The 17058-nt window shown below is 35.5% G+C and overlaps 1 protein-coding gene across 1 annotated transcript; it reads right to left on the bottom strand.

Moving 5' to 3' along the window:
• Positions 1 to 5650: 5650 nt before the first annotated feature.
• LOC140790560 (sinapine esterase-like) lies at positions 5651 to 16767 on the bottom strand. The gene is made up of 5 exons (XM_073140686.1): positions 16488 to 16767; positions 16140 to 16358; positions 14269 to 14417; positions 6189 to 6465; positions 5651 to 5899 (listed from the first exon to the last, which is right to left on the bottom strand). Exons 1-5 carry the CDS (start codon positions 16759 to 16761, stop codon positions 5676 to 5678), a joined length of 1143 nt encoding a protein of 380 aa, XP_072996787.1. The 5' UTR covers positions 16762 to 16767; the 3' UTR covers positions 5651 to 5675.
• Positions 16768 to 17058: the final 291 nt, after the last annotated feature.

Below are 17058 nucleotides of genomic sequence, written 5' to 3'. Positions count from 1 at the left end.
GCTTTAGAAAATATCTTGTGCTGTGTTTTGAAAGGGATAATTATAATTTATTGTAGTATCTATATAAACTAGTATCTAAGCAATAGTTTATCTCAAAATTAGTTTTAATACTTTATTTTCTCCTCTATTTTGTCATTTAATATTTTATAGTTATTTATAAAAATTTAATTGTTTTTTTGTTGGACATTATTTTATCTTATTTAAATTGTTCATCTTTTCTCTCCTTCCTTTCACTTATCCACTATAAAGTGTATTTGAATTATATGCCACAATATCACTTAAATTTATTATATTTTTGTGTCATTAAATAGGGTTAATTATTATATCTTTTGAATTATAATCTATTTTTACGTGGATCTCCTAAAACATTTTAGTAGATCATAATGTCTCTTAAAACTTTAGAAAAAGTTTAATGTCTTTCTTTCGTTAGTGTATTGTTAAATTAATTGAAAGAGTTTATATAGTTGTTATCTCAAAGTAAATTAGCTGCGAAATAACTTGAGAGGTCGTTAGAGAAAAGAGAACTTAATTTCATTTTGATCCGACTCTTCAATTTATTCCCCTAAAACCTTAAGCCCTCTAATTAAATACAAAGAGATCTTAATGAGTACCTCGGCACTCATTGTGCATTTCAACCAAAGTAATAGAGATTTAAATACAGCTTCGGGCGATATTAATTTACCCTTAACCCCTCAGCACCCATATGCTGATCCATCACCGGCTGGCGGTGGCGATTAGCCACCTAGCATATTGCAGCACTCTCTCCAACCTCTCTGCTGATGCTACTGCTTTTCATTCTTGGATTTCCATCTCCTCTCCCTTCCGATGGTGAGATTCTAAGAAAGGGGTTCCAACCAAGAAAGCTTATGCAAATAGTAATGCTGGATTGGACAAACGCAATGAGGGCAAGGGCAGATGCGGTGAGGTCAAAGGCTATCACCGCCACCTTCTTCACTAAATCCATTTCTCAGTAGGGCAATAAGGGCAAGAGTTAGATATGATCATTAGACGGACTGGGCCGGGTTCGGGCCGGGCTTTTCGGGCCAACCGGGCTTAAGTATTTGTTCATGACTCGACCCACCAATCATTCGGCCCAACCCACATTTTAGCTATTTTTCAAATTTTTTTTACTATTAGCTTTTTTTTTTAAAATTATTTATATTCCTCTATTTAAAAAAAATAAATTAAAAAAATTTAAATGTGTGCTTAAAAAAAATGTAAAATAGTATAGTTCTAAAATTTTAGTTGGTTTTTACTGTAGTAGAATAGGTAAATATTGTAGTAAAACGGGTGGGCCTAGTTGCGGGCCAAACGGGTAGGCTTTCGGGCTGGGTCAAGCAGACAAAGGGTTGGCCCATGCCGCCCATGGGTAGTTCGGGTTCAGGTCGGGTCGGGCCTAAATCGGGTCCGGGCTGGGCCCGGTCCAAACCCCGGGTCGGGCCAAGCACGGGCGGGCTGGGCTGTTTGATCACATCTAGAAAGAGTAGAGTTAATCGTTGCCTTGAAGGCGTAGATGGGTGGTTTGAGGCTATTTCGATAATCTACTTATTTTATTTTATTTTGTGGGCTAAATTGATGAGCTCGTTTACTTGTTACGAGTATAATTATCATTAGGCATTTTTTGTCACTACCATTAGCCATTTCATTTTGTCCCAAAGTTTAGAAAAAGCATTATAATCTAAAAAAGTTTAAGGCATCCTGTAAAAACAGAGTATAGTTCAAGGGGCGTAGACATAATTAACCCTATTAGATGTAATATTTACGCCATCTAAACTAATTTAGGCTAGCTTATTTAAGTTTAAAAAATGAATATAGCTAACCTAATTTAGGATTTAGATTATACCCAAACACCACCAAAATTTGTGTCCTCCCTTCCTTTTCTCTAATACAAGGGTAAGATTACCCTTAGATGACGTAAAATTGATTAGTGGTTATTATGTGATATTTTATTTATGAAGGGACATGTAGGAGTTTTTATATAGTTAAGGGGTTAATGTTTCTTGAGGCTATTATGGATAAAGGAAGGTGATCAAGATACAAAAAATTTTCGTTCTTACACTAAAGGTTGTCGTAAATTGTTCAATATTCTATGCATTGAAGATGAAAATTATGCTAACGGTTGACTTTAAAATATTTCGATGGCGAATCCAACATCTTACTAATCATGATGGTTTCTAGTTTTACTTCAACGACCTTTATTCCTGTACACAAAGATGTCACATCTATTCCATCTGTGCATAAACTTTTATTCCTTTTTAAAAATTATTATCCATACATATGCATTTTTAATTAAGGTTAAAATTATACATACACTCTGCCCAATTATGATGAAGTATTGCTTGTACCTAGGGGTGAAAACGGGTCGGTTTTAGTTTAACCCGACCTGCTACCTGATTCAGATCAGATCGGATATAGATGAAAGAATCCTATACGATTCATATTTAGATACTGATAGACTTTTAGTTAAATATTTAGATTTGGATCTAGATACATATAATCATTTAGAAAAAGTTGGCCCGGATATGAATACGAGTATAACTAATGTATTTGGATTTGAATTCGAATAATAGATATCCGATTAATTGCTAATATAAATATCCTACCAATTCAGTAATACAAGTTATCCAACCCTCAGCTTACTAATTCTAACCTAATACTCTCCGTCTCTTTCCCAAATCAATAGCCACCTCCATCGAAATCTCTCCTCGCCGTCTACCTATCAACCAATCACCATATTCAACTCGTTCACTATCCACCCCTTGAACTGAAAAATTGGAGGTAATGCTGTTAATGGAATAATAAGTTCACCGAATTGCTCTCAGTATTTATGAATATGTGAGCATTCTTATTGGCTGATAGATGTAAAATAGAAAATGATTATAGTGCCTATTGTTATAAGTGGGTTTAACCTCCCGTCAACCCTCTCTTCTCTGTAAGTTTTTCGATCTAAATATGATCCCACGTAAATCAGTCTCTTTTCTTCTTTTCTATCATATCTCTCGATCTAAACCTAATCACTCAAATCAGCCTCACGACATTGGAACTACATTCCACTCTACCCAATCCTTTACGCGCAGTTGCATTTCAGAAGATTCTGAAGGTAAAGCAGCGAAATCTTAGATAATGTATGCATTCTTTTTGTTAATCTTTTCAAAAGATGTGCCTTTTATATTCTCTACATTCAAAATTTTTGTTTGGATAAGATATAGGTTTAAGGATTTGTAGCACCTATACTTTTTGTGTTCTAGCTACTGTGGAATGTTGTTTTGCCTCTGAATCATAAATTTTTGTTGTTAATGTGTATGACATTGTCGTGGGACAAATAATATTAATTTGTTTGCTTCTGTGTGCTCCCCAAGTGTTTAGGTTACATAGGATGAATTTTAGATGCATTGCAGTATCATAAGACATGCAAGATGTACTGAAAAAAAATTACATCTGATAATGATATGTTGGAAATGTTTATAATTTACAATGGTGTTAAGGAGATAAAATCTACAATGATGACCAAACGGAGATTCAAACAAATAGCATACAAGCGAATACAAGCATCTCAGTTGGCATTATAGAAATTTACGTCATAAACAAGGTGATAAGCCAGGTCTATTAAGGTTGCAACGTAGTTTGAAAATAAATTCAGATTTGATAATGAATCATCTGATAGCGATAGGGCACTGGGAATGCTTGCTTAGGATAACCTGGATAATTCATCTGATGAAAAATGAGCCCTTGAAAGAAGAGGCAAGGGTGTTGCTTCATCTTATCAAATACCACATGACAATGATAGTTCTGACAACAGTAATGAAGGATTTGGTGAAGAAAGAGGCAAGTGTGTTGCTTCATCTTATCAAATACCATCTGACGGTAATAGTTCTTTACAACATCCTAGCTTTGAATACTATTACATGTGATGAAGAGACCCAGCATGATTCTTTTGTTGAATTTAATTCGATAGGGTCATTATTTATTCTAGATTGGTCACTTGAATTGTATTTCCAATAGTTCAATTCCTTAGGGAGTTGCTTGAAGAGTTTCACATTAGAGAGGGGTATGAGTTTAACTATGTTGAAAATAAGTACAGAAGGGTGACTGCAGTAAGCAAAAATGGTAGAGAATGTGAATTAAGAGTGCAAGCATCTCCTATGACAGATTAGAAGTCCTATCAAATCAAAAGTCTCAAGGGATCACATAGCTATTGAAGAACATATAAGAATAAATTGGGCAACATCAAAATAGTAGTCAAATAAATTCACAAATCAGCTAGTGGACAACTCTGTATTGAAGATTAAGGCAATGAAGAAGATAAAAGTAAAAAGGGAAGTGGAACACAGGGATCAATATATGAGATTATAGAAGGCAAAACCTTGGTATCACTATTTTCTAGGTTGATAGAGAAATCCTAGTTCATACACCAATTTAAAATATACCATACTGCACAAATGAAAGGATTTATTGAAGGATGTTGGCTTGTTATAGGGTTAGATATCTCTCACTTGGAAGGGCCATATGGAGGTCAGCTAGTACATGTAGTAGAGATGGATGGCAACAATTAGATCTACCCCTTAGCCCTTGCAGTATTAGAGGTTAAATACAAGAATAATTGGACATGGTTTTTTGCAAACCTTATCGCCGCCATTGGTAGCCCTAAGGAAAAAGGATGGACCTTTATATCAAATAGATTCATAGTATATGAAGAAAACTAATTACAATTCATTTGCAATATGAACAATATCTTTTAGGACCTAATACATTGACTAATTTTGTACAGGGCCTTGTTTAAACTTTTGAGCAACTTATGTGTAGAGTTGATCACACAGATTCTGTGTTAGGTGCATATGTATGCTGATTTCTACAAGGCAAAGAGTTTAAAGATAAAACGTGAGCTACTACAATAGCATATACATTATAGGAATTTGGAGTTATAATGGATAGAATGCAATCAGGGAATCAAGATGCATATAACTGGCTGATGAGAGAGGGAAAACTCTCACATTTTCTCCTCCAACCAAAAGGCAATGTTGTCCATATATTGCTTTGGGAAATTTGCATATAACACCCTATTTCTTAATAAAATTATAGTTTGTACTCTACATTTTTTAAATCGAGCTCTATGATTTAATAAATGTGTAAAACACTCTACTATTAGATCTGTTAGTTAACTTAATCAAATCTCTGTGTTAAGTTAATTACTAAAAAAATTATGAAAATACACACAACCAAGTCATACTAATGGCATTGTAATTAATATGGAAATAAAATATATTTATTTAATAGAATATTCTCATGGTGTTAGTTTAAATTTATTGTAATGTATTTTTTATACACATATTCACTAAATCATAGAGCTCAGTTTACAAACAGTAAAAATATAGAGTAAAACTATAATATTATTAAAAAATAGGGTTTCATATGTAGATATCCCTATTAATTTTGAAAAACAAAACAACCTGGTCTTTTGAAACATTTGAGATATAAGTGATATTGGTGAAATAAAAGTGCTTCATATATTTCCTAGAAGATATATATAATAAGTTTCTTTATGGAAATTAAACAATCACCGGTGTGTTCATGATCATAAGAGTATTACAAATCATACACTAGAGACAAGTACTATTTGTGCAGAAACCATAAAACGAAGGAAAGCAATAACAAGAAAGCAAGCATATAATTGATGATCAACATCTACATTTCTTCAAGATGGGAGGGATAGCATCCGGTCCTTCGAGTATGCCACGTGCCACAACACGGTAAGTTGCCTCGGTGAAGTGTAACCCATCCCAGGAGATATACTTAGATGGATCGCTGCAAACTGTTGATCCATTTTCGCCACACCTGATGAGGGCGTTGTATCTTCCACCACCACCTCCACAACACGCCATCAATGGCGTGTTGCCAAATCCTGCAACCAAGAATCAGTATCCACTACTACTAATTCAAACTCTTAGGCGTGCATCCTAATGTAGTGTTGTCCATGCATCTACGTACAACTACGTACCTCAAGAGATTTTTAACTTCATGAAAATCTTAACTTTAATGGTATCTACTGTAAATTTGAAAGTGAAAACCCTAGACTCAACAATATGGAAACAAATTATGTAAACAATGATGAAAATAATAGAAGTTTATATCAAGATACTCGCCAAAAAATAACTACAAGTATTGTAAAGGTTAATTAAAAGGAAGCTCACCGTTGCTGAGAGGAGACTTGGTGATGCGCATGGTTGGTTCATAGAAATCGGCATAGATGATGGTGACATTGGGGTTAAGGTGGCGAAGCTTCTTCAGCTTACGTTGGAGTGCATGGTTGTGGTATTGCGAGAAATCATTCAACCAGTTGATGCATCCTGTTTTCGGGTCGTAATCGTTTGTGTTGTTGCTTTGGAATATTGTGAGGTACACTGGGATACATCCAATTGGAAAGTTCCCGGGGAATACCAATGTTTTAGCACCAAGTTTGATCAGATCCTGCAATCATATATATACATATAAGTGAACTTAATTAGTGTCTCATATAGCCAAAAAATATTAAGATAATAGTGTGGATGAATATTTCACAGATTTGTGATATAGTCTAGGCTTCATATCACATGCTATTCAAGTTGGATCTTATTATAGTCTTGCATGGTTTTGGTTACGTAAAGAAGACTTTCAGTCATGCCAAACACCTTAAGTTTTTCTTATCTTATAAGTAAAACATAATATAGCTATTTATCATTTGACCTTTGCATTTTATTTTTACACAATATTCCATTTAACTTGACATATGCCAACGAAATAAATAAAAGTATGTTGCTTCTGAAAAAAAGAGATAAAATACCCTTGCCAAAGTTATCTACTAGAGAGGGAATGAGATATATTATCGCAGATATCAATGAGTGGTCGTTATATATATATAGTTAGTTAATTTAACTCATCTATATGGTAATTATCGATTAAGTAAACTGTCATGAGAGTATTTTTGAGGAATCGAAACAATGTCAGTGGCAAGGTAAGTTTTTTTTTATATAAATTTCCTAAGAAAATAAAAACAATTAAAATGGAATATGACAATGCCAACCTATTTATCCTATCAAGACTTGATATATGTATTTTAAATTATGATCATTTGCTCCATAACTATTTATGGTTTTTTGTTGTTAATTTCATCTTGACCCCTTAATAATCATTTTGTATCACTTTCACCACCTTAAGAAAAAAGTGGACAGATACACCTCTAAAATATTTAAATTTATCACTAAGTCTCATCCATCAATATTTCATTAGAAGTTCCTATAGAATATCTTGATAATTTGACTAACTTAATAAATGGACAAAAATGCCCCAATTCCATCTAATTAGTTAGTCAAATTTTTAACATTTTTTCTAATAAAAGTTTTAACGAGAGAGCTTAGTGATACAATTCTATTATTTAGAGGTTGTACATTTTCTTGAGGGTTGAAAGTGGTATGAGCTAATAGAGGGGGTAAATATAATTAATCCTTTTTATAATAATTTATAGTTTATATAGATAGGTAACACAAAATGTGAATGAACAAGGTAATATTGTTGCGACTCTGCGAAGGATCACCAACCAAATTGGTCTTCGATAGCAAAGGGGATTTTTTTTTGTTGTTATCTAAATGCAGTGCACATTGAGACTAGCGAGTGGGCACTCGAATCAATAGTTGGGCTCAGTTTCTAAAGGCAGTGTGCACTAAGCTTATGGGGGTGCACATCGATACAAGATGATAAGGTTTGACTGATTTAGCCATTTGGTGTGTATGAGTATTTAGCTAGTGCATCTAGGAATTAAGGGATGTCGATCTATGGTGATTAAGACTCAAAATTCGAATCTATAAGACTTAGCTAGATGGTATAAAGATCTAGGATTTGGATACAATAGACAAATAGCTAGGCTAATAGGGATAACAGTTTAAGATGGCTAGGGTTGAAGATATGATGCGACTAGTGAGAGAGGCTGGCCATAGGGTGGTGGAGATCAATGACGGAATGGAGGTTGAGTAGTTGATGGAGGTAATATTGTTGCGACCCTATGAAAGATTGATTGGTGGTGGTTGGGACCCAAAGTAGGTTGTGGAAGGCTTGGTTAGGTGGTACGAAAAATTTATTTTGTAGAGTTGTGGATTTTGGATTAAAATTGAAAAATTGTTATAGAATTTAGTTGTCTATCTTAGCAGTCAGATGAGACCTACCCCGTGCGGATGGTATTTGTAATAACCCAAGCTAAAAAAAAAAGAATAGTTGAACATGACACGACTGGCCACACTGTGGCCGACCTCGTTCTCGGCATGCATTGCATCTAAGGGTTGCAGTGGAGGTGCCATGCAACCCTACCGGTTGGCGTCGCGGCGATGCATAGAGGTGGGACCGAGCCCACCGGCCACTTCACCGCCACCACATGACCACCCTTCTCTCCCTCTCTCTCTCTAATTTTCTTTCTCTCTTCCTCTCATTCTTTTGGTTTCTCTCTCTCTCTCTCTCTCTCTCCCTCTCTTTCTCTACTTACATAGTGAACTTTGGACCGTCGAGAAACCCGCTGTCGACACTCTCTCGCTAGTGAGCTTCCCTCCTCCTCCTCCTCCTCCTCTCTCTCTTTAACCTTCTCTTCCTTTATCATTATCCCACTCGGGGCCGTCAAAGGACCGAGCCGCCGATGAGAGGCCGACAGCTGTGTGGCCAACAATAGTCGTTCCCCTCCCATTTTATCTTCTTCTTCTTCTTTTTCTTCCTTTCTCTCTCTCTCTCTCTCTTCATTTTTTTTCTCCTTTTCCTTCTTTTCTTCTTCTCTCTCCTTCTTGGCTAAAACAGTGCCGGGCTCGGCCCAGCATTGCAGCAAGGAGGGTGCTAGGTCAGCCCAACATCTTATTATTTAATTTCTGTTATTAGTTATTTAATTATTGTAGCTAATCTAAAGTACTAATTTTCATGAATTAATTTAATTATACCATGATTAGTAATTAATTTAGTCATACCATGATTAGCAAAATACATGTAATATAGTTACTATATTAATCATAGCCAAGTATAATAATTATTGGAGTTATGTATATAAAATTATATGCAGATTGTTAGATTTTTAGTGTTGATAATTGTGTACAAAATATTCTAAGTACTTTTACATGGGCATTTATACAAGTTTTGAAAGTATTCAGATTAAAGAATTTTAAGATCGAGAGAAGAAAAGTCTCTGCATTCACACCGTGTTTGAAAGCACCCAGACCGCGTTCGAACGCAGACTTAGGCATTCACATTGATAGAAAACAGGTTTCGATCATTCGAAGGAAGGATCATGCATTCATAAATACAGAGAATGTGTTTAGATCGTTCAAACGCGTGTTTAGGCGTTCGCAAATACAAAGAATGCGTATCGGTTGTTCAAACGCACCCGGCATATGTTCACAACGCGTTCAGACATACATAGAAGTGTATTTGTGCGTTCAAACGTATCTAGTAAAAATGAAGTCATCACATTTGAACGCACTCGGACCTCATTCAAACGCACTTGACAATAAGTCAGCACGTTCGAACGCACCCGAACCGCATTCGAACGCACCCACGTAATATGCAAAATTCTAGAATTACGTGAGTCCTAACTTGGATTTGGACTTATTTTTTGTTAATCTATATAAGGGTTAAGATACCCTAACTCTAGTTGGTCGGTGATTACTTTTAATAAGGAGTTCTTGAGGCTACAATATTCTTCTACCAATAAGGTCCGTCTCTTTTACAATGCACCAAGCTTTCGTCTTAAGGGATACTGAGATTGGAGATCAATTATAGGAAATAGTGAATCAGGGGTTCTAGGGATCAAGATTGAGGAAAACAAAGTTGTAGGGATTGACGGGTTATTTTGAAAGTCAGTCTTGTAACTGCTACATGTTTAGTGATTGGTTTTGATCCGAGTTTGAATTCATAATTTTTTTACCGTTTGGGTTTTTCTAAATAAAAATCTTGGTGTTCATTTTCGCTTTACTTTTTTAATATTTATTCCCTATTTATTCAAGCAAATGGTTGATATCATTGCCTAAGGTTTAAATACATGCGCGTGTCTATTTTTTTTCACAAGTACTTACATTAATTTATTTTCATTTTTCTTAATTATCAAAGAGAATAATAGGTAGATGGTTATGTCTTAAATAATGATATTATTATATAATTGTAGTTAATAAATAACAAAACAAATATATGAATTAATGGTAATAGGAGGATGAAATATTGATTATAAATCAAATTGAATATTTAGGATGAATTAATTATATATGATTATAATGAGAAATTATCTTTTAGTTGGGTTAATTTTAATTAGTGAAAAGACTAACATTATATGTTATAAATAATTTTAGATTCTGGATCCCCTATTCCAGATCCCGTGGATCTTTCTAACGAGGACTAATCGTTGTTGTGATAAACGTGAAAGAGTGGTTGCTTGGTAATTACATTTATGATAAGTAGTCTTACCTTCTAGAGAGCTTTCCCATATTATGATACAATATAATTATATACACGCATTCTGTTTTGGTATCTAATATGATTATATGATCCTATATAAAGATGATTATGATTAATCATGTTTTATCATTTATTTGATTAGATTGATCTTGAATATGAATATACTGATGATATATAGAAATCATCGGAGGTAAATATATTATTTGTACTTTATGTAGAGTTTATATGTAGCATGAGTATGCATGCAATAGATATATGACTGGAGACTGCATTGCATTATATATTTTTTAACTCCTTTTCCACCTAAATTCCTAAATTATATAACTTGTTATAATACTAGATATATGCATATGATCTATCATATATATAAGAAATGTATAAATCTCATTGATAAGAAAGTTATTGAAAAAGCATGAGGTGCATTATATTTCTTTTAACACCTCTTTCACCTAAATTCTTGAATTACATAACTTGTTATAGTACTAGATATATGCATGTGATCTATCATATATAAGAAATCCATAAATCTTACTGATAAGAATGTTGATTGAAAATGCATGAGGGTACCCGAGTAGGCGCCAGGGTTAAGGGTGCCTAATGTGATGATTATGGTTGTTGATATACGATATCTCGTGGCTCATATCTAAGGTAGGTTGAGTCTAGTTAGACATGATCATCGGGCGGGCCGGGCCGGGTTTGGGCCGGGCTTTTCTGGCCAACTGGGCTTAAGTATTTGTTCACGGCCCGACCCACTAATCACTCAGGCTGGGCTGGATTCGAGCCGAGCTAGAATAGTCTAGTCCGTTACCGCCCGTCGGCCCGTGTGAGATCGGGCTAGCCGGTCGGGCCGGGCCGGCCCGACCCACCAATCACTCGGCCCAACCCATATTTTAGCTATTTTTAGAATTTTTTTAACTATTAGCTTATTTTTTAAAAAATATTTATATTCCTCTATTTAAAAAAAATTAAAAAAAATTAAACTTTTTTAAAGGTGTGCTTAAAATAATGCAAATGGTATAATGCCAAAATATTTTTACTATAGCAGTGGTAAATTACTGTAGCAGAATGGGCAAAGTACTGTAGCAGACGAGCGGGCCTAGTTGCGGGCCAAACGGGTGGGCTTTCGGGCCGGGTCGGGTGGGCAAAGGGCTGGCCCATGCCACCCATGGGTAGTTCGGGCTCCGGTCGGGCCGGGCCTAAACAGGGTCTGGGTCGGGCTTAGCCCGGACCAAACCAGGCTGGGCACGGGCCGGGCACGGGCAAGCTGGACCGTTTGATCATGTCTAAGTCTAGTGCACATAAACAATCGAACACCTACTGTTCGCTAGGGCATGCGTGTGGTGAGTTACACTCATATAATTTCTATTAATTAGTGGGGTACCCGATCTGAATAAGTATTGATATACCCTTAGCCTATGATAAGGTATGGTTATGATTGAGATACCCCTAGTGGATAGTAGGATATGTTTTGAGCCTATGGACAAGATGATGAGATTAGGCGTCGAGTGTTAATTATGCACGGTAGTCTAGTATGATGATGTTATACTAAGATGATGGTGATGATTGTGATAGTAATTGCATATGATTCTATTCTTATTTGATATATATGATTATCGAGTAGTTATTATACTTCAGATATGATTGCATTTGACATTATAGCATAGTCATAGTTGGCATGCATTATATGTGTTATATTTTAGAGTATTATGATGACAGTAGAACATGAAGATTTATTTATATATTGTTGAGAGTTATATTCTTGATACGTTGTGATATGATATCTACTATACATCTAAAATTATCACGGATGTGTTTATTATATGCTCATTCATAGTATGATACTTCTTTTTAATTTATATTATCTAGTATATGATTTACTCTTCATTTGACATCACTAATTTGAGATAAGATCTATTTACTGAATTTTTAGTTCATGACCATTTTATTTCTCTTTTCCATAAACCCAAATGAACAAGTAGAGCGTGGTTAGTGTTGTATGTTAGTTGAGTTATGCTATATGATGTATTAGTTAACTTTCGGAGTGATGATACGATTCGGACTTCACCGACGTCGTCTCGAGCATGGATTCACTTTAGGAGTGTTTTTATTTCATGTTTTAGTGTTTAATTTCCATTAAAATAAGTTTTCTGTAAGTCGCGTTCGAACGCGGGTGGAGTGAGTTCGAACGCGGTTTGTGAACGGGGTTGTGAACGTGGTGAAGAGAATGTACTGTGCGTTCAAACGCGGTGCGTTCGAACGCACTGTGAATGCCTCCATCGCGTTCACAAATACTAACAGGCGCGTTCGATCGCGCGTTCGACGCCTGCATCGCGTTCGCAAATCCAGAAGAGCGAACTCGGTGCGTTCGAACGTGGTCGGGCGAGTTCGAACGCGGTCGAAAAAAATTGTGTTTTTAGGGTTAATTTGAGTTGTTGGTTAGCCTATAAAAGGATGTGGTAGGCAACCAAATTGATTATGGATTATTGAGAATTGAGTTTGCCTTGCCTCTTTCGTCTTCTTCGCTCCCGTTCCCTCAATCCCTGGCGACGCCGCTTCTAACCTCCCTCGCCCGGCTAATCACCCTAGTCCCTTAGGGGTGGCCCTCTTCTCCCCCTTCGTCCAATCTATCCCATACTTGCCCTAATCCTTCCATCAACCACAACCCTTCCACCATCACTTTTTACCGGTGCCACCACATTAACGCCGGTCCACCATCCACCATTACCTAGGATCTTGTGCCTCCATCCACGGGTCCAAAACAGAGCATCCTGACGTTCGTCCACTAAACGAATGATATCTTGAGATCCCCAATCCGATTCGCCTGAAACTTGATTTGTTGGAAAGCTCTTTTCCGGGCCTACAACATATCAAAATTTCACATCGATCCGACGGCGGAACATTTCAGGATCTTATTTCAAAGTTCCGTGCAAGATCTAGTCCAGATCTGAGAATTAGAAAAGATTGATCTTTAGCCCTAAAGGAGAGATCGCATCAAGCTTGGTATCAGAGCTCCATAGCCAGAGGCGTGATCGTATCAAGTGATGTCTTTATCCTTGTCATTACTATAAATATGTGATTTTATGCTTGATACATTATGTATATATCACTTCTTGTATATATGTAATAGTGAGATACTCTTGATGATATATTGTGGCTTATGTGAGGCCCCATTAGGGTAATCAGATGTTGTTGATACCTAGGTATGAGTTATTATTAGTTTAGATATTATGGATAAATTATAATATTGATATAATTTTTTTTTATTGTCGAAAATTAATCAAATTGTCATGTGCCTTGTGGGCTCATGCCATACACGTGTTTAGAGATTGAGTGTTACAGTATTGCTAGACCAAGACATTTACTCCCTCGAAGTTTATTGGTTTTCTTCTCTTCAGTCCTAAGATAGTTGGCGGTTACATGGTTAGTCTACCTCGTTAATTTTTGACAAAAAAGAAAACCCGAGTAAATTTACTATCTCTAGCAAGGACTTAGAGTAAGTAATTTTCATATTCACGACTTGATAGTAATTTTGGGTGATTACTTTGGCATGTAGCATATTTTACTTGCTTTAGTTACATTGCCTTGACATGATATGATTACTTGATTGGCTTGATTAAGTTTTGGTAGCTATTGTTTATCTTTCACTGAAATGTCAAAATTGATTTAAAAATATGATTGGAAATTTTGTATGGAATCAATTTCTTAACACATATCCATTATAAGAGTTTTTTTGCTCTAGCGTTTATAATCTTTGTAGAGATTTATTGAAAAAAAAAATCTCAAGTAATGCTCTTGCGTCTCGAACTTAGAAGAACTTACATTGGCTGATGCATAAATAGCATTGACGACGCTAGGGACATATGTCCGTATTTCTTCAAAAGTTCTGTTTTGGAAGAAGGGATGGTTATAATCATTTCCTCCTATTTCTCCAACCATGAAAAGAGAGTTGCTCATAATCTTTTTTCTTTCTGCGAGAGAAAATATACAAAGAAAAAATTAGGTGTAAATGAGCTAAATTTGAGCAACCACAGTTTGAAAATAATTTTGAGTCTATATATTATTTTAGGGTCAGCTCGCTTAGCACTCGAGCTGAGCCTGATTTAAATAAACGAGCTAAGTTGAAGCCTATTTCAATTGCATTCGAATCTAAAACCGGCTTGACCCTTAAATAAACTCAATTCAAAGCCCGATTTAAGCTAGAAATAAATAAAGTTTGAATAAAGTTTTAGTTAAATATGATTTGATTAAATGATAGATTAGATCAAGTTAAAATGGAAATAAATGACCAATTTATTCATTATATATATATATATATCCTGATTTTTTCTTCAGCCTTACTCATTTAATTTTAAATTGAGCCTGAATTAGTGGAACTCAAGTTTCTCTATTATTTTGACAGCCTAAGGCTGATGGAGTTTTCTTTTTTTTTAAAAAATTATTATAAATGCCCTATATTTACATTTATTATTCTTTACACCTATTATATAAAAATTTATCATTCATCTTTTATATTTTATTTTTATTGTCCCAAAAATACATTGAATTAACTTTAACCTAACGACAACTAACAAAATAGAAAATATTTCATTAAACTTTTAAAAATAAAAATAAAGTACCTAAAATACTCCTCATTTGACTTTAAAATTTGATTCTATTTTTATTTTTATCTTAACTTTAAAAAACTATTGAAAGATATTAAGGTAACTTTCCATCTATAATAAAATTAAGTCATATATAAGATGATAGACTGTTAAGAAAACTAATGGTAGCCTCTTTTACGGGCATTAAGATCATAATACAGAGATTGAATAATAAATATCCATCTAGTAAAGATGTGAAGAATAGTAAAGACATTGGGTGTTTGATAAAATTTCCGTTATTCTTCATGCATGGAAAGCAAGTTAAAGAAGTGCTCACTTGCTTGCTTGGTTTTCGGAGTGAAAGTTCCTTTTTTAAAAAAATAAAAAATAAAAAATAAAAAATCCAGAAATAAGTTCAAATCATATGCATAATTCTATATTTTTATTGCTTAAGCTTTTGGGTCAATTGATTAGCTAATATACTATCAAAGCCAATTTTTTTATAAGTAGTAATTTTTTAAACTTCGTCAAGGCTTCTTTAATATTTTTTTATTATCTATCTCTTATTCTAATATTTTTCATATGCGCACGTGTATATATGAGGCGTGTGCAGAGACCATCGGATTTGACTCACAGAGCCGATTCAAATGCATAAATTTAGTCAGCCAAACTATTTTAAATTGATTGCTTAATAATTAGTTAGGTTTGGAGATGGTTGTGATTAATTATGTCCATTATTGGGTGTCCCGGCTGCGAAGAATCTCTCCCTTGTTCATAATATTACTTATACCAAGTAACTAGAGGTCAACTGTTATATCTTTCTCGGATCTTGCTTCCTTAAATTAGCTTCAAGGTCAACTGTTATATATTTTGCAGCGTAATATTTTATGATACAAAGAGTGTTGTACATAAATGAAAAAGAAAGATTACAAAATAGTTTCTAATAGAGGATCTAATATTGCAAATCTTTGGGCTAATCTTTTCTATTTCTTAATTAGTTTTTTAGGAAAAATTTTATGTTCGACACTCTATCTTCTCGCGTAGCACGAAACCTTAGTCAGCTTTACTTTCTTCTAAAAGTACGTAGTAGAAAAAAATAATTATAAGTACCTGCTTCAGTAGAGCCAAGCAAATGCAGGACTTTCTTAAACCACCTTATCTGAATCCCTAGTGAGTAAGGAGTAAAGTCAACGATAAGCCCCTTGTTCTTGAAGAAGGCTTGGTTGAGTGCAGTTGCTCCTGCCACCGCAAAGTTGGCGCCGTAGCGGAAATCCTGCGCCGTCTTCCCGGCGAGATACGGCGGCGAAAATGGCATCTTCAATGCTTCCGCTGCATCACCGTGTAGATACCCAGAAGTTTTTTAGTTATGGAGGTTTTTGATGAATTACTAACTGAGAGCAGCAGTAAGAATGCATCGAACTTAAGGGACGCTAATAACTTTTTAAGGAATTTTGTTACCTATGAAGTCGATGATTAGTCTCCCATCGGAGAAGCGGCCGGTGGGGCGGCCGAAGAAAGTCTGGCCAAAGGGCAACTGGCTGACGGGGCCGGGGACAGGGGCGTAGTGGAGCCAGTTTCCGGTGTCGTCGATGGAGTCGCCGAAGCTGAAGAGGTGGGAGTAGCAAGACAAGCCTGTGCTTGCGTTGAGGAAGGGGAAGAAAAAGAAGAAGAAGAAGAAGAAGAAGAAGAAGAGGAGATGATAACCTTTGGATGAGGCCATTGAGGAATGCATGCAATAATCTCTACGAATTAGCATTTTTTTTTTTTTTTTTTTTTTTTTTTTGAAATTGAGCTATACTTAGCTATTAATAAATGACAGCCGTGGGCTTTACCCCACAGCGCCCAGGTCATACAACTCCCCGAGGGATTGCTTCCCAGGCCGCAACATGCCGGGCCGGGTTGAGGCCAATCCTCTCCCTGCGGCCCAATCGGCCATCCCGTTACCACTCCTCCTAACATGGCTCACAGTAAACTCCATTAACCCATTCATATGGTTTTTACATTCGCGAATTAGACCACTAATCTGCCA

The sequence above is a fragment of the Typha latifolia genome, chromosome 6 (genome assembly GCF_019914945.1).
Source record: "Typha latifolia isolate L0001 chromosome 6, TyphaL0001v2, whole genome shotgun sequence".
In the NCBI taxonomy this organism is placed as follows: domain Eukaryota; kingdom Viridiplantae; phylum Streptophyta; class Magnoliopsida; order Poales; family Typhaceae; genus Typha; species Typha latifolia.
This window is presented reverse-complemented; position numbering and strand designations above follow the sequence as displayed.

Bases quoted from the DNA above. Each gene is read 5' to 3' on its own strand.
- LOC140790560 (XM_073140686.1), bottom strand. From the start codon at position 16,761: ATGCATTCCTCAATGGCCTCATCCAAAGGTTATCATCTCCTCTTCTTC. The intron at 14,418-16,139 runs GTACTTATAATT...TTTCTCTCGCAG, and splicing joins GCTTGGCTCTACTGAAGCAG to AAAGAAAAAAGATTATGAGC. The intron at 5,900-6,188 runs GTGAGCTTCCTT...TCTTGGTTGCAG, and splicing joins CAAGTCTCCTCTCAGCAACG to GATTTGGCAACACGCCATTG.